Genomic DNA, 26,595 nt, shown 5'->3' on the forward strand with positions numbered 1-26,595 from the left:
ATTTTCCATCTGCAGATGACATAACTGGGTCACTTTGGTCATTCTGCTGGAATTGGACAAGGAGCACATCTAATTCTGTTGTTGAAGATCACCTTCATTTTTGAAGTAGAAGGGGAATGCAGAAGAAGCAGGCCACATCTGGTTTATGAACAGCTGTGGCACACAGGAGGGTGCCTACCCTTTGGGGAGATGTTTGGGTAGGAGGACTAGAAAAGGATGTGTCCTGTTTCCTGTTTCATTTTCATCCAGATGCTGCTGTCTCTGTGACCAGCGCCACAGAGATCTTCATTTATTCCAGGGATGCCAAAATCTAATGTAGGTCTCTCTTTTGAAAGCAGAAATCCAGGGAGTTCCTGCCATGGCACAGCAGAAACGAATCTGACTAGTGTCCATGAGGACGTGGGTTCAATCTCTGGCCTTGATCATGAGCTATGATGTAGGTCGCAGATGTGGCTCAGATCCCTCATTGCTGTGGCCGTGGTGTAGACTGGCAACTATACCTCTGATTCAACCCCTAGCCTGGGAACTTCCATATGCCACAGATGCTGCCCTAAAAAAACAAACAAAAAAAAAAAACAAAAAAAAAGAAAGAGAAGAAGGAAGGAAGAAAGAAAGAGAAGAGAAAAGAAAGAATGAAAGAAGGAAAGAAAGAAAGAAAGAGAGAGAGGGAGAGAGAGAGAGAGAGAAAGAAAGAAAGAAAGAAAGAAAGAAAGAAAGAAAGAAAGAAAGAAAGAAAGAAAGAAAGAAAGAAAGAAAGAAAGAAAGAAAGAAACCAGAAATCCAGTGATATAATCTACAGTTCATGAGCCCCACAAAAATCAAGGAACTTTCATTCGGCCAATGGTGTGAGGTAGGGATCCAACTTCACTCTTTCTTGTTGGATTTATTGGATTTATAGCTGTTTCAGTATCATTAGTTGAAAAGGAGATTACATTTTGAACTTTTAAAATTCTTTTCTTTTTTTTACAGCCACACCTGTGGCATATGGAAGTCCCTGGGCTAGCAGTCAAATCAGAGCTGCAACTGCAGTCTACACCCCAGCTTCAGCCACACCGGATCCAAGTTGCATCTGCAGCCTACACTGCTGCTCATGGCAACACCAGACCCTTAACCCATTGAGCGAGGCCAGGAATAAAACCTGCATCCTCATAGACACTGTGTCAGATTCTTAACCCTCTGAGCCACAACAGGAACTCCTGAACTTTTACAGTTCTAAGGGGAAAAAAAATTCTAGTTCATTTATTTTTCAGTAATATTCACAACTCAGTAACTAGTAGGAAGCCCACGACTGTTTCACCTAAAACAGTGTATTCTAGAACCCCATTATCTTGTAAATAGTGATCCTCTTCACTATCAGGAAAAGTCTCCATCCTGAGCCAGAACTAAAATATAAATGGGCAGGAAGAGGCAGCCAGGTGAGCTGACAGAGTGATCAACCCCCACCCTCGGATACAAGTGGCCTTAGGTTGTAGCTTTTTGACCGGGAGGGTGTTGAACAAGGGCAGAAATCTCTATGAGAACACCTGCGTCCTGCCCGCCTACCTGACTCCTCTTATCCTTCCAAACACGGCCCCCGCTGCACACCATGTAGCCTCCTCCCACACCCCCATTGGCCCACTCTTTTCCTACTTTGCCATGTATCCACATCACCTCTCTGCCGCTAGAGCCAGAGTGTAAGGCCTTGTCCACGTTGGGTTTGCCATTCGTACGGCACTACACCATTGCCTGACCACGTGGCAGACACTTTACTTGTTTAAATCGAGAGCAAGGTTGATTTCCTCAGCTTTATGGGTGAGCAATCCTCATGCATCAGTAGGTCCTGAGAGTGTTGCTGTATTTCACGCCCATTAAATACTGTATATTCATCCTAGTAATTTTGAGTCATCCAGAAAAGGTTAAGGATGAAGTGTTTTTATCGAAAACAGTCAAAGTGCTGGCATGTAAAAGGGTGGACCTTAATTTCCTGGGAAACGTTACTTATGCAGACTGCCCTTTGTCTCGTCAAGGTAGTGGCCAAAATAGTGGCCCTGTCTGCCGCAACCAAGCTCCGTCTTTTGGTTTCCCTAGAAGCTAGGGGTCAGGTCACAGAAAATGGCTCTCTAGAAGCAGACCACTTACAGAGGGGGTAAAGGGACCCATAGCAGGGGCTCCCATTGTCTCTTTCTCCAGCTCATCCTTCAGGAATTGACTTGGATGTCAACTGCAAGCTCCCAAACCTGGTTAGGTGTCACTCCTGGGTTTTCATTACCAGGTACCATTCAGACTTATTTTGCCTCTCTGTCTGAGTCTTCCCAGAGAGGTGCTCTCCCTGAGAGTCAGAACTGTGCCCATCTTACACATTTCTTATTTCTCTGTGCCCAGCACAGTGCCTGGTATTTATAATATGCTCAAGAAATATTTGTTGGATAGAAGGATGGATGGATGGATGGATGGACAGGTGGGTGGATAGGTGGGTGGATGGGTGGGTAGGTGGATGGGTGGGTAGGTGGATGGATGGATGGACGGACCCTAACTTTCCCCGTCAGCACCACCTCACCTGGGGAGGAAGACACATGAGCAAAGAAGAAGGGAGGAAGAGGCTGCTCTGAGAAAAATGCAGGGGACAAACAAAGCAGCATGAAGAGTAGCTTAATATTCATTGAGTCCCTCCCATGTGCCAGGCACTCTAGGAATGCCCTGCACACATGGGCTCATCTAATTCTGACAACCTAAGACAAGGATCATTTCTGCAACCAGTGCTTATTGTGCACCTACTATGTGCTGGGAACTTGGACAGATGCTGGGAACACAGAGTGAATGAGGCCGACCAGACCCACCCCCTCAGACTGTGCGTCGGGTTGAGGGGGACAGAATCCATGACTGACATCTCCGTGAGTGATTTTCGGAGAGGGGGAGCCCATGAAGACAGACAGGCGTGTGACAGAAAGGGGGGTGCCCAACATGGCAAGGAGGTAGTTTCTGTGCTAAGCAGTGAATGGTAAAAAAAAAAGTGGGGTGTTTGAAGGGCAGGGGGCATGTTTTAGAATGAGAAGACAGCAAGTGCCAGAGACCCTGAGCGGTGGGGGGCTGCATCTGAGGACAGAGGAAGGCAGATGCAGGGTGAGGCAGGCAGGGGTCAGAGTCTTGCTCTATGTGCTGTGCTAAGCCCCCTTCTGCCGCTCAGGAACCTGAGGCTTCAAGAACTTAAACCACAGCCAGAAGGAAGCTGAGAGAGGACAGTAGGATTTTTTTCTCTCCCCACTGGGGTGCTGTTGCCAAAGCAAATCATGTCGCAGAGACCACCGTGCCCAGTTGGGCCCGGGAGCATGAGGGTTGTCACTGTGGTGAAACGTGAGACCTGACCCAGCCCTGGTTTGAGTCTGTGCTGGAAGGGAGGTCGGGCTCTGCTTGTGAAGGCTGCGATGACACTTCAGCTTCACATGAAGAGAGGAGGAGCTGGAAGGAAGAGGTCTGACGCCCACATTCCAGTTCTCAGAGCCCCACAGATGCTGATGCCCCTCACCCCTGTCCGGGGCCCTAGGAAGTGGTGAGTCTGCAGCGGGTTCCATCTGAGGGTTGGAGGAACCATTCTGCATCCTTCCATGAAGACACCCCACTTGTCCAGCCCTGGCTCCCTCCCCGGCTTCCATCGGGCCATCCAGCACCAGCGCCCCCCACAACCAGCCACGTTGAACAGGCACTGTGTCAACTTCAGGCCGAGATGCAGCGGTTGCTGGGAAAGATGGCTCCAGGTTCGTGGAAAAGCCAATGCAGGGGCTTATTAACCTCGAACACTAAGCTCCCTTCATCCACGCCTCCAGCTGTTCCTGGGAGGGAGTTTATTAGCATCGCAGTAACCCCACGACATCTTTTAGTGGCTCTGACATCAGCAGCCTGTGTGGGTTTAATGGCCTCCCCACCCTCGCAAGCGACCTGCTGACAGTCCTGAAGTGGTTTTTCCATCTTGCCTAGATGGATCTCCAGGTCATAATTATTGGGTAATTACCATTGAGACAGCTGTTCTGTGCATGGGATTCAGTTCGGGTATCTGACCGTGAGGAATGAAGGCAGTTTTACAGATTCTGACATTTCTTGTGGCTTGCTCAGAAGCCAGCTAGCTACTACCTAAGTGCCCCAAAAAGAAATATTTCTAACTTGCTTTGGAAAACGAGTCCTTCTTGCCCCATTTTGGTGAAAAATGTCTCTTCCACATGCTCCAGCCAAACTAAGAAAAGTCACCAGGCAGGCTCCAGGCAGCCAGGGGAAAATCAGATTTCCGAGCTGGGGCTTAGAAATGTAAAATAAATCGAAGAGGCAGTGACCAGAGGCAGCAAGGGAGAGTATCCGTTTCTCTTTAAAAACAAGAACTGGAGTTCCCATTGTGGCTCAGGAAGTTAAGGATCTGACATTGTCTCTGTGAGGATGCAAGTTCGATCCCTGGCCTCGCTCAGTGGGTTAAGGAACCAGCGTTGCCATGAGCTGTGGCGTGGATTGCAGACACAGCTCAGATCCAGTGTTGCCATGGTTGTGGCGTAGGCCAGCAAATGCAGCTCTGATTCAACCCCTAGCCCGGGAACTTCTATCTGCCATGGGTGTGGCCTTAAAAGCCAAAAAAAAAAAAAAAAAAGCTAGAGCCCACCTGACTCCAGAATTTATGGAGGTAAACAGAAGTGATCTGAAATGTTCTCACCCCCATCCTCTGTCTGGTTCACTCTTTTTCTGACCAGACATTCATTGACCACTTCTCTGTGCTAAGCTGGTAGTGGCATTGGGGATGCCTCAGTGAGCCTTAGCCGACAGCCTCTGGAAGGAGATGATGACAGGAGCAATTCCAAAACCAAGTGTGACGCAAGCTCTGCTGAGAGCTGGTCATGCAGGAGGTGTGGCAGTGGGTGGCCGTGTATAACAGAGCCTGGGGGACCTGCAGTGCTTGTGAGGGACTCTTACTCTGAGCATTAGGAGCCAGGTAGGTAGAGGAGGTGAGAGCCTTTTTCAAAGCTGAAAGAACAGCTTGTAGAAGACCAAGATCTGAGAACGTTCCATGCACCAAAGGACCCGAGAGCAGCAACTCTGTTGGGGGAGGGGGGTTGCCGAGGGCGGCAGTGGGGAGGTAGAGGGTTGAAACTGGAGCCCAGAGAAGCCACCTCTTAAAGGACACTGCGATCCCTGGTAACAAAGAGAAGAAAGGCATGGCGTGGTTGTGCCTTTTATTTATTTTTATTTTTTATTTTTTTTTGTCTTTTGTCTTTTTAGGGCCACACCCGCAGCATATGGAGGTTTCCAGGCTAGGGGTGGAATTGGAGCTACAGCTGCTGGCCTATGCCAGAGCCTCAGCAATGCCAGATCCGAGCCGCGTCTGCGACCTACACCACTGCTCACAGCAACACAGGATCCTTAACCACTGAGCAAGACCAGGGACTGAACCCACAACCCCATAGTTCCTAGTCAGATTCATTTCCACTACGCCACGATGGGAACTCCGGTTGTACCTTTTAGAAAGAAGATTCTGACTGCTTCGTAGGGAAGGGGTTGGAGCCAAATAAGACTGACAGCAGCAAGGCCAGTTATGACACGTTTGTAGGAGAGAGAAAATACGGTGACCTGGGAAAGACAGCCTGGGCAGGCGGGGATGGGTGGCATATTTAGGAGGAAATGTCAAAGGATGAATTTAGGACAGATCAAGCTTGGTATGTGTGAGGGTCGTCCCAGTGCAGATGTCAGGTAGGCAGTGGATAAATGGGTCTGAAGTTCAAAGGCAAGGTCTCTGTCTGACAGTCAATAGCATCAGTATGGTTTTTCAGGCATAAAGCTCATATAGGACATAAGAGAGCCCAGAAGTGTATCCGGATGTCAAGTAGGAGAAAACCATGCATGAAGGAGGCTGACGAGGGGTCAGCCAGAACCGGGGAGGATTAGGGGAAAGTGGGGCCAGGACCATGGTCTCTCCCAAGGTCCTTCTTCCAAGGCCGGCTGTCCACCAGCCGTCCCCTCCACCCAGAAGCCGCCCCGGCCCCATCGGCTGCCTCTATAGTCACATGGGCTGTCATCTCCCCTCACTCTCTGAGAGCTGGATGCTGCTCCAGCTGCCAGACCAGGTTTTTTTGTTGTTGTTTGTCTGTTTTTTCTTTTTAGGCCCTCACCCGAGGGATCTAGAAGTTCCCAGGCTAGGGGTCGAATTGGAGCTGTAGCTGCCGGCCTACACCACAGCCACAGCATCACAGGATCCGAGCCGGGTCTGTGACCTACACCACAGCTTATGGCAATGCCGGATCCTTAACACACTGAGCAAGGCCAGGGATCGAACCCGCATCCTCCTGGATACTGGTTGGGTTCTTAACCCACTGAGTCACAAGGGGAACTTGGACCACTTTTCCTGTTTCTGAAAACCCTGCCCCAACCCCCAGTGACAGCAAGTCCTGGAGAAGAAACTGTAGGAGCTCTTCCCCACCCACCCTTCTCAAGGCCTCATGGGTGACTTCCACTTGACCTTGATGGGAATACTGACACCTTGGAAACCAACAGGATGCAGAAACCACTGCCAGGGCCCGTCCACAAGCTGTTCCCACAGGACCTGGAGGGGTAACCGGGATCACGTGGAAATATTACAGCGAATGTTCTTTCTCAAGGTTGTTCTAACAAAGCCCTGGGAGCATAAGGTGAAACTTGACCTTTAGATCCCAGGCACTGTTTCAGGAAAATAAGGTGATATTAGCAGAAGGCAGGGTTCTTATAGCCGCCCCACCCCACCCCTGTGAAAAGGCTGACCTGGGACATAAGTCCTGGAGCCCATTCAATCTCACTATATATCAAAGTTTAAATCCCCCTAGACAAGGTTGGGGTGAGGATTTTATATGGGAAAGTCGGGAGGGGGCACCAGGCAAGTCAGCCGGAGGGTCATGGGAAGAACCCTCAGGCACAGACACCAGTCCTGGGTCTGGGGAGTCAGCTGCCCACCCCTCCACCAATGGTAAGAGGGTGGGGGCAGAAGGGGACCTGGATAGGAACCCCAGGCCTCTGTGGCTCCAGCAGTTTCCTCAGGAGCCTTTCAGAAACGATAGGCAGGAAAGACCACTTCGGAGAGTTCCAAGCAGGTAAAGAGAACACTGGCTTTTCCCCTGTGCCCTGCAGGGTGCAAGAAGGAATCTAGAATTTGCAGTCAGAAAGCCAACGGTAAGTGCAGACTTGCCCCCTTACCAGCTTCATGGCCGTGTGTGGTTTATTGTAAGCAATATATATTTGGTCTTTGTTTCTAGCACAAGGCTCCTAAAACCCTCTGAATTTCCTAAGTGATGAGAGCAACAAAGGCAACTTTCCTGTGTTAATGAAGTGACTTTAAGACCTCACCTAAGGATGGGGGCTGGTTGCCAAGAGAACCAACCCTGTGACTTGAGGGTTGGAACTTTTAGTCCCAACCCCCTGAGCTGAGGAACAAGAGAGGGGCTGGAGGCGTGATCATTAGCCAGTGGCTGTTGATTTAATCAGTCCTGTCTATGTAATGAGGCCTCCATAAAAGCCCCAAATGATGGGGTTCAGAGACCCTCTGGCTTGGTGAACCTGTGGGGATTCAGGGAGAGTGGGGCTCAGAGAGGGCGTAGAAGCCCTGAGCCCTTTCTTCACACCTCGGCCCATGAACCTCTTCCATCTGAATTATGTCCTTTCACAATAAACCAGTGATCTGGTAAGGGAAGTGTTTCTCCAAGTTCTGTGAGCCGCTCCAGCAAAGTAATAGAACCCGAGGAGGGGGTCGTGGGAACCTCTGATCTAGAACCCGTTCATCAGAAGCACAGGTGATAGTCAGGACTTGCAGCTGACATCTGAAGTGGGGGGAGACAGGATACAGCCTTGTAGGACCCCTAACCAATCGGATCTGACACTGTCTCCAGGTGTGTAGTGTCAGATTAAATTGCAGTACACCCAGCTGGTGTCCTAGAATTGCTTGGATGTGTGGGGAAAACACATGTAGGGACCAGAATCTTACCTTGATGTGCTCACCTTCCCCATCTCTACACGGAGAAAACAACCCACCTTGAGGGGTTTTCTCAGACCTCAGTGCAACCCTGTGTTTGGCATGTACCCTGGGAAGGAAGGGACTTGGGTACCAGCTGCTGTGAAAATGCTGCTTTTCTGTCCCTTGTTCACTTTCTTACTTTTTTTTTTTTTTCTTTTGTCTATTTAGGGCCGCACCCATGACATATGGAGGTTCCTGGGCTAGGGGTCAGCTGCCAGCCTACACCACAGCCACAGCAATGCCAGATCCAAGCCGTGTCTGTGACCTATACCACAGCTCACGGCAACGCCGGATCCTTAACCCACTGAGCGAGGCCAGGAATCGAACCCAAGTCCTCATGGATACTAGTTGGGTTCGTTAACACTGAGCCATGATGGGAACTCCACCTTTTTCACTTTCTTGCTTGATTTAATTGTTCAAGAAAAGAGATTCCCACCCATTGGTGTTATACAGCATAACGTCAAGGCTGGACACATCCATTTGGGACCTAAGCCCAAATAAGTGTTCACCCTACCCCAGTCAGAAAATGCAAATCGACACACAACATGTGTTCCAAGTTATAAATAGATTAGAAAAAAATCCAGGGGCTTCTTGTTTTTCCTAAAAGAATTTGCTGGTTGGGTGGAGCTGACCTCAAACCTAGAGAGATTTTAAGCTGTAACGTGGGGGGAAGCTGGAATCTTTGAGGCTGGGTGTTTTAGATCCTCATACAAATAGCGTAGGATTTGGGGAGCTGTTTTATGAGCCATGTGCTGCAGGAAACTAGGTGTGACGTGGTCTCAGTGTGCATCTGTAGGAAAAAAACACACTTCATGCCCAAATTCCTCTTGACAAGGGAGGTAGCCAGCCTCCCGTTTCCTCTTTAGCAACTGCCAAGAGGGAATTGGAGAGTAAAAATTCATAGTTTTGAAGGCAAGAAATAAAAACAACGTTAAATGTCAGGGCTGAACCATCCGAGTGAGTTGCTTACACTCAGAAGGGCATTCTCACGGAGACTTCCAGCATTTGCAAGGAATGGGCTTTGCATCTGGGAGGCAGGAGCAGCCAGAGGATCGTTTAGAGCCATGCTATGCAGTTGGAGTTCCAAGTCTTTCCCAAAGGCAGTCCAGGGGTGAGAAGGGTTGGTGTTGTCGTCTGGTTAGCAAGCCCCCAAGCAACTAGTTTCTGAGGGGGTTGAGTAAGATTTGCTGCCCTCAAGTAAACTTAATGTGTGATAGAAATGTTTTATATTCTCTTTGGGGTGGGGGTCACGCAGGTACGTGCATTTGTCAAAACTTACCCAGTGGTACAGTTGAGATCTGTGCATTGTACCACATGCAAGTTTGCCTCCATTGGTGGGGTGGTGGCAGTGGGGGGTGGGGGTGTCCTCTGACTTTATTGCTTTAAAAAAATCGGCTTAAAGCCAGCCTTCACTGTGGTCATCCTCCCCCTTCCAACTCTCCAATCTTTCCCTAGACCCTCCAGCTTCCCTGCCTCCAACACATGAAAACACACACACACACACACCCTCAGCATCACCAATTCAGCTCATGTAAACATACAGTCTGTGGAGCTGGGGGGTTGGGGTGGAGTTAGGTGCTCCGTGGAAGGAGGAAAAGCTCAAGACCCAGGCGTCTGAGTGCTGGGACCAGCAGGGGAGGTAAGAACCCAGCTCCTGGGGCAAAGTTAGGATGAGATCTGCACCAGCGGGGGTATAAGGCCAGCAAAGACCCAGTGAACTTGGAAGAGGCGAAGGGAGGGATGGGCAGAGGAGGTGGGAAGGAAGTACAAACGCCACCTGACTGGACTGCACGTTCCCAAAGAGGAGAAGAGTGTGCTGGGGGGCAAGGGAGGTGAATGGCTCTGGTTTGGCGAGGGCTCCAGGTGCCACCGGCAGAGAGGGGCTGCCAGAAAAGTGAGCGGGTGCATCTGAGGTCCAAGAGGAGAGGGCTGTCTTCATTCTCCTGTGGGAGAGGAGGAGCCATTGTCAGCATCTTTTCATTGTGTTTGTTGTGTTCTCAAATCAATACCTGCTAATAGCCCCAAACTAGAAGCAGCCTATCAACAGAAGAATCAAACACTGTTATGAAAAGAACTGAGTATATTTGAAAGTTACTAAAAGAGTAGATCTTAAAAGTCCTCACAAGAAAAAGAAATGCTTGTAATTACACATGGGGACATATTGTGATCATTTGCCGGTCTATACAGACATCGAATCTCTATGTTGTACACCTGAAACAAATATAATGTGATATGTCCATTATATATATATCTCCATTTAAAAAAAGAAATGAGCTATTGATGCAATGAAAAATACAAAGGAATCTTTAAAAGTTATACTGAGTAAAATAATTCTGACATACAGGAGTGTGCATGTAAGATTCCATTCATACAACAGGCTAAGCCAACCTGCGATGGTGAGGCTTAGAGCACTGATGGCAGAAGAGAGCTTTCTGGGGTGACAGGAGTACTATGTCACCGCTGGGGTTTGGGTTACATGGGTGTATGCATTTCTCAAAACCTACTGAATGGTGAAGTTGTGATTTGTGAATTTCACCATATGGAAATTGCATCTGAAAATAAAATAGGGAGTTCCTGTCGCGGCCCAGAGGAACCAAATCCAACTGGTATCCATGAGGATGCAGGTCTGATCCCTGGCCTCACTGAGTGGGTCCAGGATCTGACGTTGCCATGAGCTGTGGTGTAGGTTGCAGATGAGGCTTGGATCCCAAGTTGCTATGGCTGTGGTATAGGCTGGCAGCTGTAGCTCTAATTCGACCTCTAGCCTGGAAACTTCCACATGCTGTAAGTGTCGCCCTAAAAAGCAAAAAATTAAAATAAAATAGAATAAAATAGCTATGAAGTACAATGGAACCCTGTTTGGCGAGATGCAAGCTGAAGTGATTGGAGTGACGTGTACTGGTATCCACTAAGCTTACTTTGAAGTTCATTAAAAAATAAGATGGTCTGATTCTTTCAACTTTTCTGAAGCTTAAAGACATTCATAATAGAATGTCTTTCCCATAATAGGTGGGGAAAAAAGTTTATGCACGTAAAAAGTGGGGAAAGTAGACAGGAAGTCTGGAGCAGGGCTTGCTTTGCTTCTGGAACAGCATCCAGGCTTTCTCTGGCCAGTCCACCCCAGCCCCACAGAAACACTGGCCTTTCTGTAAACCACACTCAGCATGCTACCTCAACAGCATTTGTTATCCATTCAATGATTACGTATTAGGCACGTGGTCTGGACCAGGTAAAGAATGAAATCAGACATGGTCCCTGCTTTCACAGTGTTTGTCACCTGCTGAGGCCTTGATCAGGGAGCCGCCAAGCAAGGAAGTAACCAGGGGTGCCTGGGCAGTGGCCCCAGGAACCTCATGAGTGGGTGGAGAATAAGGACCTAGACGTGTGGCGCTGGGACTGTGACTTAGACTTATACATCAGATCCTAGTCAAGCTAAATGTGGATTAATCCAGTCAATACTTACAACCACCCCTTAAGTGGGAACTGTTATTATGCATCAGAAAACCGAGGCTTGGGGAAGTGAAGTCAGGTATCCATGAGTATATATTGAGTGGGTGACTAAGCAAAGATTCAGAACCAAGGGAGCTGGGTCTGGGGCCTGTCCCTAAGCCAGGAGTCACCAGAGGGGAAATACACTAAGCCCTGTGGGCCATACTGGCTCTGCCAGTGCAGTGTCAAAGCTGCCACACACAGCACATCCAGGAATGAGCTGAGTTACAATAAAGTTTTATTTATAAATGCAGGCAATGGGCCAGATATCACCCATGGGCCATAGTTTGCCAACCCCCTGCCCCAAGTCGCCTGTAGTGTCCAGTGGCTGGGCATCATTCAAGTTGGATCAGAGGCAACTGAAGGAACCCTGATTCCTGACCGTCACGTCCATGGGGGAGTGGGGGTTCAGGTAGCAAGGAATCAACACAGGCTCCGAGAGCCCAGGTCTCTAGTTAACAGTGAAAAAAAAAAAATGAAAATACACTCCTGGGTGCCTGTGGCCATCCATTACGAAGGGAAGCTTCACAGAAGAAGATGGAAAAGTGAAAACTACTCAGGACCCCCAAAAAGTTGGTCGTTATTAGTCCTTAGAGTTTCAGCTGCACTGTTCTTTGAGACTTTATGTGAATGTAGAAAGAGTCAATAAATTCCGAAGCGTTGGGTGAACTTGATTCATTTTGAAAAGGCTTGGCCAAAGGGGACTCTGCTGCTTTGCCTTGCTCTCACTGGCTCTGCTTTCTTAAGAGCATGAATCACACCGTTCAGTCTTGTTGCTGACAGGGTCTGACCTTGGAGCTCATGGGGCGCTCTGGGCTCAGAATGCATTGGCCCCATTCTTAGAAGAATCCATCCATGTTGAGAATTGAAGAGCTCGGAAGAGAATCTCCTTCACACAAGGCATTTGTGATGGACTCCAGGGTGTTGGCCTCTTTATACTAACAGGCTGATGAAAGAGAAACTGCCAACAGGCCAACTGAAGGTCTCCAGGAAGTTAAGCTCCCAGCTGTACTAGGATGGGGCCAACCCTCCATTTTTCTGCAGTGGATTTACTGGGTCAGTCCGTTGCTTTAGTGTCAGAAGAATATGCTTTGTGTTCTTTCTTCTTGGGGAGGCCTGTGCAATGGGAATGATCTCCCAGCTGGGCATCAGCAGGTGCTGGCTCACAGGGATGGTTCTCCAGCTGGGGGAGAATCTTGCCTAGTGAGCTGTGTCATGCTCCCAGGTCCCCACAGAAAGGGTTGGCTACTTAGGACATGCTGTTTCTTGTCACAAAAGATGAACTGGCACACCCACCTACAGAGACACCCACCCATTACCCACACCTGGTGGTGACCTGTGGAAAGGGTGGCAAGTAGCACCTTGAACCTTGTCAGATGGGCCCAAACCACTCCCACCAATAATCTCCACTTTGTTCTCTGATGCAATCAATCCACCTGCCTCCTTGCCTTTCTGTGAGCACCGATGAGCCTTGGACTCCCAGGAAGGCAGTGTACATGGCGGGGGGAAGGTGGGTGGGTCCCCAGACCTGAGTGTGCATAAGAGTTACCGAGGCAACTGAGGAAAAATAAAGGTCAAAGGCCCATCCCCAGGACACTTGGCGATCAGAAGTGGATTGAGCCTTAGTACTTAAACTTTTCCTGCATCAGAACCACCTGGAGGGGCTGCAGGGGCTGCCACAAAGGTTGATGATTCAGAGTTTGCTGATTCAGGAGGTCTGGGTGGGGCCTGAGATGCTGCTTTTTTTAAATAAGCCCCCAGGTGATGCTGCTGCTGCGGGTCCAGAGCACGGTCACTCTAAGGCAGATGTCTAATTTCAGGGCAGCGGGCCTCAGGACCCCGGTCCAAGTAGGTCTTGACGGTATGGAAGAAACTTTACAATCCTTGTTGGCCAAGTCGGCCCCTTACTACCCTCTCTCTGCTCTGCCCAATACTGCAGCCGTGACTACTAAAGACATGTAGCTCTTTCAATGTAAATTTGAATTCATTAAGGTAAGAGTTAAAGTTTTGTTCCTCTGTTGCTGGAGCCACCTTTCAAGGGCTCAGGAGCCCCATGTCCCTAACAGCTACCATAGTGGACAACACAGATGTAGGACATTTCCATCATTTCAGAAAGTTCTACTGGACGGCACTGTTCTGTAAGAATACCAAAAATTGTCTTTTTCTCCTAAAGTTTGCCTGTGAAAAAACAAAATTTGGGGCTTTCCCGGCGTGGCGCAGTGGTTAACGAGTCCGACTAGGAACCATGAGGTTGCGGGTTCGATCCCTGCCCTTGCTCAGTGGGTTAAGGATCCGGTGTTGCCGTGAGCTGTGGTGTAGGTCGTAGATGCGGCTCGGATCCCGCATTGCTGTGGCTCTGGCGTAGGCCAGTGGCTACAGCTCCGATTGGACCCCTAGCCTGGGAATCTCCATATGCCGCAGGAGCGGCCCAAGAAATGGCAAAAAGACAAAAAAAAAAAAATTCTTTATTGACTATCAGAAGCGAAATGTTAACTCTTCCCTCTTCTTTGCTTGTTTAAGATAGCAACCCTCACCAACCAGTTCCCATCAAGTTCAGGTGAAGGTCACAGACATTTGAATGCAAAAGAGATAAAAACTTGAGCAATAATTTTCAAAACGTGACTCCGATGACCCATGTTATTAAATTTACCCTAAAAGTTGTGTGTCAAGAAAGCAAAAGCTCCATGGAGGTCGGGCTTCCAGGTGAGCGTTGTCGGCAACAAGAATCAGGCCACACAGGATGGAGAATCCAGGTGGCTGAGGGGCAGTCAGGGGACACGGCTGCTGGAGGGAGGGACAGGATCGGCTGAGAGTGGACCAGACAAGGGTGTCCTCTGGGTGTTCTAGGAAAACGCACACCCCTGCGGTGAGCTGCCCATCGTTCTCCATCCTGGAAGACTGAGTTGAACGCACCAGTACTCACTGGCCCGCACACAGCAAACGCATCTTTGAAAACCTAACTCCATGTCCTCCTTTCTTACAGATTCGGCTGAACAGCAGGGGACTCATCTACTCCGTGGGCTTGCTCCTGGCCTCTGTCTTTGTCACGGTGGGTCTGCAGCTCCCTCCATTCCATGTTCCCATGTTCTTCCCCCACCCCTTTGGGTTCTTTGGCCGCAAAGTCTGTTTGGACCCCAGATGGGCTTGGCCTCCTGGTGTACAGGGACTGCCAGCCTCCAGATGCCCCATCTCCTGGCTCCTTCTTCCATAAGTGGATCCTGGTCACCCACGAGAAAGCCTTCTCTCTCCCCCAAAGGAGCTGGCCTCTTCTCAGCAGCGTGGCCTGTCTCAGGTCAAATACAAACTTTTAGCAAAAACAAAAGGGAGGACATTCCCGTTGTGGTTCAGTAGTAACAAACCCGACTAGGATCCATGAGGACGCAGGTTTGATCCCTGACCTCCCTCAGTGCATTAAAGATCCAGCATTGCCGCATTGCGATGAGCTGTGGTGTAGGTCGCAGACACAGCTCAGATCCGGTGTTGTTGTGGCTGTGGAGTAGGCTGGCGGCTACAGCTCCGATTCGACCCCTAGGCTGGGAACCTCCGTATGCCACAGGAGTGGCCATGAAAAGCAAAAAAAAAAAAAAAAAAAAAGACCCCATTTTTTTTTTTGCAAGATGAGTCCACGGAAGGTTACATTCCAATTAACTGACTATTCCAGGTTACTGAACGTCTCCATAAATCCATGGATTTGACCAATACTCAAACACTAAGAATAGACTTTATTGACAGTGCACTTTCATGCCATTCCTCCATCTCGTCCATTGCATCCATTTGAATAACTTAATATTCCAACTCATTTGATACATTTGGTGGGAACAGGTTCATACTACCACATGGATAGACCCACTTGAAATGTGTTAACATACACATACATTACTGAATTTTCACAAGGAGAGATGCAATGTGGTTTTCTGAATTTTTTTTAAGGAACTCTTCTTTGAATTACACCTGGCATGTGAACATACCTATGCTAGACAAGGAGAATTCAGAAGGGCAGGAGAGGTAATTCACAGAATCAGGGTATAAGTCCAAGGTCAAGGTTTTACCAAAGCAAATACAGCCTTACACAAAAGTGCAAAGCCTATGATTCATTATTTTTCAGGTTAGGGGTCCTTCTGGTATGACTTAAGATTGTGGTACTTGAAATGGCCACACACTGTGCTTAATGCTTTACATATGTTTTCCCATTTGAAGCTCTCCCCCTCCCCCAGTGAAGTAGCCACTGATATTAGCCCCATTATACAGACAAACAACCAAGGCTTGCAGGGAGTTGTGTCTGATATCAGAACGCATGCGCCTAGCTGCAGTGCTTCCATGCTGCGCTGCACTTGTACAACACATAGCAGATGGGCTGTAGAAGGGTCAAAAAGGTTTAGGAGGAAGAGGAAGTTAAGACATAAGTTTGCAGTGCCTATTTGACATCCAAAGGGAGATGTCAAGACAGTTTTGGGGAAGATGAGTCCGAGTTCAGGAGGAAAGCCCACACCAGAGAGGCCAGAACGCAGATGGGGTTAAGGATGAGATCCCCAAGGGAGTGAGGTGGACAGAAAAAGAGGGGCCCAAATTGTGAATCCCGGCGCCTTGGACAGTTGGAGGTCGGGATGATGGGCAGGGAGCAGCAGAAGAGAAGGAGCCCTGGGAGGGGCAGGTGGGGAACCGGAGTGCGAATCTGGGCGCCAAGTGGAGGAGGAGCTTCGGAAGAGAGTGTGTCCTAGGGATGGACTTGTGGGCTCGAGGCCACACTCCCGTTGCCCGCCTCCCCGCGGCCGGGGCCCCTGACCCCAATCTGCCTTGCAGGTGTTTGGCGTTCACCTGAACAAGTGGCAGCTGGATAAGAAGCTCGGGTGCGGGTGCCTTTTCCTGTATGGCGTGTTCCTGTGCTTCTCCATCATGACCGAGTTCAACGTGTTCACCTTCGTGAACCTGCCCATGTGTGGGGACCACTGACCCGCGGCCGCCGCCCAGCCTCGGCTCCTCCTCTCTGTGCAATATGAGGCCGGCGCCCGAGTTGCGGCCCCGCCCAGCGTTATCTCCCGCGCTGCTCACCGGCCTCCGCCCCCGCTGGGTGGCCCCGGCCTCCTCGCCCCGCCCCCAACCCCGCCCCTCCCCCGAGCTCCGCCCCTATCCCCGCCCCTCCACCCCCAGCCGCCCTGGCTCCGCCCTTCCGCCTCTGAGTGAAGACTTCCGACCTCCGCCTGAATTTTCCAGCTCCGTTTTTGAACAGCGACTGAGATTCTAGGAAAACTGGCTGCTAACTGGCCTCAGCCAGGCGAAACTGAGTACATCCCTCCTCCTTTTTTAAGTTATTGGATGGAAGACCAGCCTAATTTATAACGTGAGACTGTGGATGGAAGGAGAGGGTACTTGGAGGGAAGGAAGTGTTGGGATTTCCTGATGTTTGGAGATGATCTCTAGATAACTGGGTCAGGGGGTTGTTTGGTTTTAGCAGCACCCCCTTTTCTTGCTGTTCTTCCAGAGATTGAGGATTTTTCTTGCATCTTCGTTCCCTGGGCTCTGGATCCCTCGATGACGCACAGGTGTCCCAGCTGCATCCTGTGGGCTCAAGTCCCAGGAGCATTGGAGCTTGGTGGATTTAGTGCTGATCAGAGGAGCAGCCAGGCGAGGCCCCTGGATCAGATGCATGACGCGTCACACCCAGGGGCTCCCCCAAGTCCCACAGGTGTTACCTGGGTCGCAAGGTTTTCCAGAAAGGAGACAGCTCCCCACCTGTGCATTTCCGCCATCCCTTTCTCTCCGTTCTTTCTAGCCTCTCAAGCAATAGTTCTAGCCTGCCGGGGGTCTTTGAGAGCCCCTGGTAAACCATCCATGTGTGAGCGCCAGGCAGTCTTCGGCAGAAGCTTGCCCGCCTGTGAGTCCCTGACCTGTGCTCTCTTTGCTTGGCGTTTGCGGTGACAGGGAGTGACCCAGAGGCCACCACTGCTTTACGTGCAGGAGTTACAGACACTGGTTTCTTGGGAAATGGAGAGAAGCGCACTTTGCACAGACGTCGCCACTTGGTATTGAGTACACTGGACCCTGACCCCCGGCTCTGGGGCCCGCGTCCTTCCTCGCGGCATGCAGAGGCCCAGCGGCTCCAGCTCCACCCCTCCGTTCCGGGAGGGAAGGCAGGCGCAGGAAGGAGAAAACAGAACTGACACCTTCGGAACCGCAGAATGTGTTCAATGCAGACTCGCTCCAGCTCAAGGGCATAAGTTATTGTGAACGTTGTTGCCAATCACTGCTCAACGGCCCTGCTAGGTTCTGTCTGATGCTGAATTATTATGCAGATAATTCCACCGAGTTGAGACCCACCCATGCTTGTTACACTTGTATTTATTGAAACTGTGGATTCTTGCCTGTGCTGCCCCTTGTATTTACTTTAAGCACTGATCACTTATTCATTCGGTATGGTTTTTCCTATCCCTTGTACACATCCCGGTATGAATTGTACAAATAACCTGCTACGAATGGGTTGAATGTTCCTGTCGGTGGTGCAGACCGAGGCCGGCATTCGCCGCCGCCAGGGCACCCGACAGCTGGAGGAGCGGGAGAGGAAATCACCGCTTTGGGCTCTCAGAGCTAAGACACACTTAAGGATTCTCTTACACATTTTGCACTGGTTTATGGCGATTGTTTTCTTGGACGGATAGTGTAAAATAAACTTCTCTGTTCTGTATCCTTCCTTGAGCGGCGCTCTTTGCTTCTCCCACGCCTGCGGGTGACCCGTTTCAAAGTGAAGAGCATGCATGGAAGGTAAAAAGATGGCCCTACCACGTGTTTTTGTTTTCAGGTTGACGCACCTGGAAAGCTGGGCAGTGTCTGGTAGATTGCAGGTACCAGGAGACAAATCATGCATCCCCTCTAAATCTTGGAGGGACTGTGGGCCTGTTGTCCTGTAGGATACATTTGACATTGTTTTAGGAATTCTTTTTTTTTTTTTTTTTTTTTTTTGGTCTCCTTTGTCTTTTTAGCACCACAACCATGGCCTATGAAGGTTCCCAGGCCAGGGGTGGAATTGGAGCTGTAGCTGCCGGCCTACACCATGGCCACAGCAATGCCGGATCCGAGCCATGTCTTCGACCCATGCCATAGCTCACAGCAATGCCAGATCCTCAACCCACTGAGCAAGGCCAGGGATGGAACCTGTGTCCTCATGGATCCTAGTCTGGTTCGTTAATCACTGAGCTATGACGGGAACTCCAAGAGTTCTTTTAGCAGGACATGAGCAGAAGAGTGTTCCAGGGCTGGCAGTCACGTCCAGCAGAGCTCAGGTCACCCTCCTGTCTGATTTTACTAGTTTTCAATTGTGCAAATTAAGGCTTCCCCAAACTTGGTTCCTTGAGAAAGAGGGTAACACATAATCACGTAATCATAATAAGCTATGTTCTTATCCTCCATGACTCTCTAGAAATTATTACCAGGACCTAAAAGTAGCTCAAGATTAGTAATCAAGCCAGGGTTCCACCTGAGATACAATATAATTTACTTATAGGAATGAGAAAAAAAAATAGCTAGTAATTAACACCAGCAATCTTTATTTACCAGGTGGTAGGAAAATACTAGGAACTTAGCTTTGTTTCAAGTGTTTACATCTAAAAATGTTTTACTGGAGTTCCCATCGTGGCTTAGCGCAAATGAATCTGACTAGCATCCATGAGGACCCAGGTTCGATCCCTGGCCTTCCTCAGTGGGTTAAGGATCTGGCATTGCTGTGAGCTGTGGTGTAGGTCACAGACGCAGCTCAGATCTGGTGTGGCTGTGGCTGTGGTACAGGCCAGCGGCTACAGCTCCAATTCAACCCCTAGCCTGAGAACTTCCATATGCCCCAGGTGCAGTCCTAAAAAGACAAAAAGATAAAAATAAAAGAAGTTTTACTACTGTTTTTGTGCTTTCTATACATATACTCTGGTCTAAACCAGGTATTATCATTATGCTGATTGATGCTTACAAAGCATAAGATGCTTTTACATTAAATATTCTATCATGATGATCTTTAGTTTTAGTCTTTTGCAAGAAAAGCTTGATTTTTTTTTAACACATTTGCTGTGAAATCTTCATAGACCATAGTTCCATGGTAAATTCTCAGAGAATTCTGTCATGAGGTTGTTTCCATGTCTCATGGAACTGAGCATTTGGCCTCTTTCTGCCCAGATCGCAGCCACACACATGGTCTTACACTGTCCATCAAGAAAGTGTTTCTGGAGTTCCCTTTGTGGCCAGGGGAAACAAACTCAGCTGGTATCCATGAGGACATGTATTCAATCCCTGGCCTCGCTCGGTGGGTTGGGGATCGGGTGTTGCTGTGAGTTGTGATGTAGGTCTCAGATGCAGCTCAGATCTAGCCTTGCTGTAGCTGTGGTATAGGCCGGCAGCTACAGTGCTGATTTGACCCCTAGCCTGGGAACTTCCATCTACCACAGGTTTGGCCCTAAAAAAGAAAAAAAAAAAAAAGTAAGAATGTGCTTCTAAGTGAGCCCACTGTTCAGCCACAGAACTGCTGATGTTGCTGTTTTCACGTGCCAGGATTTATTTGGGAGATGTTGGGATGGGTTTGAGGGAAGAACTTTTTTTCAGTATCCCAAACCTGACAGTATCGCCAGAGAAGCACTCTCAGCAATTTTCTGGGATCTGCTGCTTTCAGTAAACTCCCAGACCATGGTCTGATGTGCAAGGGGCCATCTCCGTGGCTCTGAACAGGAGAAGGCCCACCACTCTGAAGCCGCACTTCCTCCCGAGCAGACTGGCTCACCCCACAGGGGTACTGCCAGAATGCCCTCTTTCTGAAAAGTGTTCCCAACGTGGCCTGGGCCTGCCCAAGGTCACTGTCCCCACACGTGCCCTTCAGGTGGCCTCAGATACAAAAGAGGCTATGACAGGGGAAGTTTCCAGGTGGCTTGGCCCCTTCCCAGGGGGACGTGCTGGCCCTGCCTTTGTAAGGAGTGTGCCCTTTTATAGGTGCATGGTTTGTATTTACTTCCAAAAGGATCTGGAGGGCTGCTTATTATGTTCTCTTAAATCTGTTGCTTCTAAGATCATAGCTTGGTACTAAATTTACATGCTAGGGTTTGAGACTCTATATATCTCAAATGGCAAATCTGAACTCATTTGAAGCACCCAGGTTTCAAAGAAAAGCCTAATTTTTTTTTTAAGGGAGGGCAAGGTGATACATTCAACCTGCAATAAATGTCATTAAGTGAAGCCTTAGAGCTTTACCTAATTGTTCATGAAAATATTCAGATTGAAGGGAGGAATGGAAGTAGGAAATTAGAGACGGCGATATTGCTCTTTCCGAAATTTATTTTCATCTCTTCAAAATAAGATGATTATAGAGTTCCCATCGTGGCGCAGAGGAAACAAATCCAACTGGGAACTGTGAGGTTGCGGTTTCGATCCCTGGCCTCGCTCAGTGGGTTAAGGATCCGGCATTACTGTGAGCTGTGGTGTAGGTCGAAGACACGGCTTGGATCTGGTATTGCTGCGGCTGTGGTGTAGGCGGGCAGCTGCAGCTCCGATTCGACCCTTAGCCTGGAAACCTCCATATGCCATGGGTGTGGCCCTAAAAAGACAAAAAGACAAAAAAATAAAATAAGATGATTATCCCATTAATGGATAATTATCCAACTATTCTATTCTGACCAACTTATTTTGAAGTAGATGGGACATTCCTATGTTGGATTTTGTGTAGTCTCATGCTAATTAATGTCTCATTTATTTTGATATTTCCGGTAATGGCTGCTCAACACACACACACACAACTGTCTGACACCAAAACTCTGTATGAAAACAGTCCAGTGGAGCTTTGAAAATTTCCCAGCTATCCAGCTGCCTAGTACAGTCCAACTGCAGGAATGGGGTGGATTAAGCAAACTTTTATCTGATAAAAAGCCATGTGTCCATTGCATCATCAGCCAGAGATGCAGGCCACTGCAGAGATGCTGGAAAAGCCTAGAATGGAGGCTCTGCATGAGCAGAGAAGATCAGCAATGTGCACAAGATAAATTATGCCGTGTTTCAGAATTTCTCTCACGTTGAACTTTGTAGTTAGTTTTAAAACACAGGGCTGAGTGATTTTAAAAAAAAAAAAAAAAAAGCTCCACTGAAATCTTTCAGATGGCTTTTTGCTGCACTCAGGACATTAATTTCCTTCATAAAGTATACCCAGGAGTCCCATGAACTCTTTTACTAAACCTCAGTTTGCAAACACTCTTGCCAAGTGGTAGAGATTTTAAATAAAGTGAATAGTCATAGTTAATATTCTGGTTTGGGGGCTTTGCTTTTGCAGCAGGTGGAAGGAGGGAGATTTAAGATTACAGCTTTAACATATACGCCATTTAAGGTGTAAATTGAAGTCATTTCATAAGTGTAGGCAAGTATACATCTCATTTCTTCTTTACATAACAGTCTTTTAATTCTGTTTATCAAAAGCTGAATTTGGTACTATTACATCTTCTGGATTATTGGGACAATTAATCCAGTAACCGATTCCAGAAAACTGCAGATAAAACTGGCGATGAAATGTGACAAAGAATTTCCGGATCCCTGCAATTGTTTTTTGTTGTTGTTTTTGGATATTTCTGAGCTATGCCTACAGGTCACTGTTAAAGAAGAGATGCATGTGTGTGCAAAAAGTGCTTTCAGTATAAAACGAATATTTTTAAATTTTTGCAGAAAAACAAATGTACCCTCTCAGTTTCATGTCTTTCTCTGTGATACATAGGTCAGATGTTTCACCCCACTCCCATGACTGATAAAGAGGACTCAAGCGTCAAGTATTAGATACCGACACTTACTCTAACCACCAGTGGGTTTGAACCCACATGCCTGCTGCTTTCTTATTAGGAGAGTTTATTTGTTATGCTGGTTACAGTTTTGGGAAATACTGGTTCTGTAATATCTAAATGTTCATTGTCATATCAGGTTGAATTGTTCCTTCCAGGTGCTTAAGGTAAGTATTTCTCAACTTCATATATGAAAGATGCATTGACCTGCTTTGACTCATCTTAGTCTAAATCAATGTTTGCTAAATTCGAGCATGTGTCAGAATTACCTAGAGACATTAAAATGCAGATTTGGGGAACCCCACCCCTGATTTCTGGCTCAGTCGATCTAAGGATAGGCCCCCAAACTTGCATTTCTCACCAACCAGCCAGATGCTACCACAGCTGGGTCCCACTTTGAGAACCACTGGTGTAACTAATGTCCTTTGCCCATAAAGCCACGTTTTTATATCCACTAAAAGTGTGGGAGTTCCCGTCGTGGCACAGTGGTTAACAAATCCGACTAGGAACCATGAGGTTGTGGGTTCGCTCCCTGGCCTTGCTCAGTGGGTTAGGGAACAGGCATTGCCATGAGCTGTGGTGTAGGTTGCAGACGTGGCTCGGATCCTGTGTTGCTGTGGCTGTGGTGTAGGCCGGTGGCTACAGCTCCAATTCGACCCCTAGCCTGGGAACCTCCATATGCCACGGGAGCGGCCCAAGAACTAGCAAAAAGACAAAAAAAAAAAAAAAGTGTGGCTCAGAGTCAAGAAGTGAGCTTAGCTATTGGTATGCACAGTCAGAGTGGGGGGTGGAGGGCAAAGAGGAAAGGCAAAGTCTTCCTTTCCAGAAAGAAAACTTTATGCTTAGCCTCTGCGGGCACAGGATGGCCCCCAGAAGGCAAGGAAATTTCTCCCGGCTCTAAAAAGCAGTAACATCGCCAATCAAGGAACATGACCGCAGCTTTGCTAACGTGAGGCCCACGTGTATCCTGTCACAATTAACTCCGTGCAAGGTACGCCTTGTTTCCAAGACCCATCCTACCAGCGGCGGCTCTTCACATTTCCAGGCGGAATTTAATCTGCCCCCTGAATGTTGGGTAAGGACACTTCTTAGGAGGAAACACAGCAAGTCTGAAGACCTACGAGAGGTCCGCGCCAAGAAATTCCCTCGTGTGTTATAAACAAAGCAAATCAATGCCTTGGAGGCATTCTTTCTTCCTGTGCCTGAGCAGGGTCACCGAGTTGGCTTGCATCCCCCGCAAAAGGAACCGAATACAATTCCAAATTGTGAGCTCCGTTTGGGCATTGGTTTCAGGAAGGAGTTTCGGCCCGGTGGTGTTTTCACCTGGATGGAATGGCCACACAGAAAGTTTCACAGTTTATATGCATGAATTCTGGAAGGAGACAGCCTTTCAGAGTGAATGGTGAGTTTCGCTGCTCCCCCATCTCTCCTCCCGGTGAAGGGAAATGTTTCTTCTGAAAGTTACTGGTTGTGACTCAGTGGTCTGGAAAGCAGTGAGGGACCGTCTCGAATGCTGCCAGCTCCCTCTTTTTCCTTCCTCGCCTCCCATCCCTCAGTGGTCCTGATTGATCCCCCTCGGCACTTGGTCATGCGCCACAGGCAGCCGGACCTGACATCTTCCTTTCGATGGCGTAGAGGTGGCCAGAGCTGGGTTCTTTTTTTTTTTTTTTTTGTCTTTTTTGTTGTTGTTGTTGTTGTTATTTCTTGGGCCGCTCCCGCGGCATATGGAGGTTCCCAGGCTAGGGGTCGAATCCGAGCTGTAGCCACCGGCCTACACCAGAGCCACAGCAACGCGGGATCCAAGCCGCGTCTGCAATCTACACCACAGCTCATGGCAACGCCGGATCGTCAACCCACTGAGCAAGGCCAGGGATCGAACCTGCAACCTCATGGTTCCTAGTCGGATTCGTTAACCACTGCGCCACGACGGGAACTCCCAGAGCTGGGTTCTTTAGGGGTTCTCCTTACCAGCTGAGCACTGGTGCTCACACACACCAAGCCCCCAAACTGGGGGTGGGGTGAGGGGGCTGGGGTAATAGGAGACCCAGGTTTTGGGACACATGAAATAGAAACAGGGAACATTTCTAACCCAGCTTTCAAGCTCTAGATAATGACATGGCGGCAATAATAGTATCCTTCTTCTGAAAGGTATAATTCAGAGGCTCCAGCAAGGTCTGGACCCAAGGGCAGAAGTCCTGGCCTGTCCACTGACGTGGGCATCTGATTTCTCCCAAATGAGTGCCTAGGATTACAGGGTCACTGCACCCTGCCAGCTCGGGCACACTAGTAATTTAGACCAGAGAAAAGACAATTTGTCCCTAGAAATTAATATGCGTATTATGTAAAGACAGTAAGACTGGTGTGAGTTTTGATTTATAAGAGTTTGCAAGTTGTGGCTCAGCAGGCTACAAACCCAACTAGTATCCATGAGGATGTGTGTTCGATCCCTGGCCTCGCTCAGTGGGTTAAGAATCTGGCATTGCCATGAGCTGCACCGTTAAGTAGGAAACTATAATTGTGATTCAACCTCTAGCCTGGGAACCTCCATATACCAAAAGTATGGGCTTAAAAAGCAAAAAAAAAAAAAAAAAAAAAAAAAAAAAAAGGTTTTGCAAGGTATTCTGTGTGTTTCAGTTCACCTGTAAATGGAATTTATGTTTATTATTGTTGGTATATTATTTTTAATGTAGGTAATTTTGGAAACTGCCTAAAAAAAACCCTCTTTGGAAAAGTCTCATCCCTCATCATCCTCAGGAAGAATTTGGGGAGTTACAGAGACTAGGAACACATTCATTTTTTTTTTTAATTTATTTTTTATTGTTATTTCCCCCAACACACTTTTTTTTTTCCACTGTACAGCATGGGGACCCAGTCACACATACATGTATGTATAATTTTTTTCTCCCATTGTCGTGCTGCGTTGTAAGTATCTAGACATAGTTCTCAGTGCTACGCAGCCGGATCTCATTGTGAATCCATTCCATGAGCAATAGTTTGCATCTGTTGACCCCAAGCTCCCGATCCCTCCCCCTGGGGAACCACAAGTCTCTTCTCCAAGTCCGTGATTTTCTTTTCTGTGGAAAGATTCATTGGAACACATTCATTTTTTAAAGGCAATGTGCAGTATCTGGTTTTTTACCTGACAATGGCTGTGGGTATATTTATCCTTTCTAAGCATCTTATGTAGCATAAGTTCAGAGCCTTTGAAAAAAGCCCCCAAGGTTACCCATCTTTCCGGGGGTGAGGGGGTCCACATGCTGCAGGGACTGCTGGACTGAGAGACTCCGCTGTAGGCAAGTCATGATGAGCAGCTCTGCACAGGTCACCTGCCTCCGAACTTCCCAGTAGAGCTGGTGGAATGTGCTCAGCCCCGGGGGTTCTGCTGGCCTGGAGAGGAGAGAAGGCCAGGCATCTTTAGCAAACCCCACCTTAAATCCATCTTAACACACATCAAACTTGGAGAACCCCTCAGGTAGTTGCTGTCCCTCTTACATGTAAGTCAATTTGGGAACAAAGAGCATTTCAAGTAGCTATAACAGGTGGAACTGAGAAAACAGCACTGTCATTGTTGGTTGACAGGTTACTCATTTTCTTAGATATTATAGGACTGTCTGAATGTCCGAGTTCCTTTGTTTCTTTGTTCACACTTAAAACTCACTCTTTGGGGATTTCCAGTTGTGGCACAGTGGTTAACGAATCCGACTAGGAACCAGGAGGTTGCGGGCTCCATCCCTGGCTTCCCTCAGTAGGTCGCAGATCCAGCATTGCCTTGAGCTGTGGTGTAGGTTGGCAGCTGTACCTTCAATTTGACCCCTAGTCTGGAAACCTCCATATGCTGCGGATGTGGCCCTAAAAAGAAAAAAAAAATGTTTTACTCGGCCTACTATGTCAAATAGGCAGGTTTCAGTTTGGGGCACCTTGAAGCTAAGAAATGTCAAAAGGATGTTCTGTTTACTCTCAGGGTCTATAAAGCCCCTCTTCTTGTGTGAGAGGGTCATGGCACAGACGCCCCAGTTTTTTAGTCATTGTTAGAGTTGTTAAGTAATAATAGTTGTTAAAGCGGCAGCCTTGCATCTCAGAGATGCCACCTGAAAATGAAGGCACTAAGAAAGCTGTGAGGGAGTTCCCATCGTGGCGCAGCAGAAATGAATCCAACTGGGAACCATGAGGTTGCGGGTTCGATCCCTGGCCTTGCTCAGTGGGTTAGGGATCAGGCGTTGCCATGAGCTGTGGTGTAGGTCTCAGACGTGGCTCAGACCCTGAGTTGCTGTGGCTGTGGCTTAGGCCGGAGGCTACAGCTCCAATTAGACCCCTAGCCTGGGAAGCTCCATATGCTGC

At 48.4% G+C, this 26,595-nt stretch overlaps 1 protein-coding gene across 1 annotated transcript in view; it reads left to right on the forward strand.

Moving 5' to 3' along the window:
* The window catches only part of SLC24A3 (solute carrier family 24 member 3), a 510,304-nt gene extending 492,143 nt beyond the window's left edge, over positions 1–18,161 (forward strand). Inside the window, 2 exon segments of the mRNA XM_021078001.1 lie at positions 14,460–14,525; positions 16,277–18,161. Of these exon segments, the coding sequence (XP_020933660.1) occupies positions 14,460–14,525; positions 16,277–16,426 (216 nt within the window). The 3' untranslated portion in view covers positions 16,427–18,161.

This window comes from Sus scrofa, chromosome 17 (assembly GCF_000003025.6).
Source record: "Sus scrofa isolate TJ Tabasco breed Duroc chromosome 17, Sscrofa11.1, whole genome shotgun sequence".
In the NCBI taxonomy this organism is placed as follows: Eukaryota; Metazoa; Chordata; class Mammalia; order Artiodactyla; family Suidae; genus Sus; species Sus scrofa.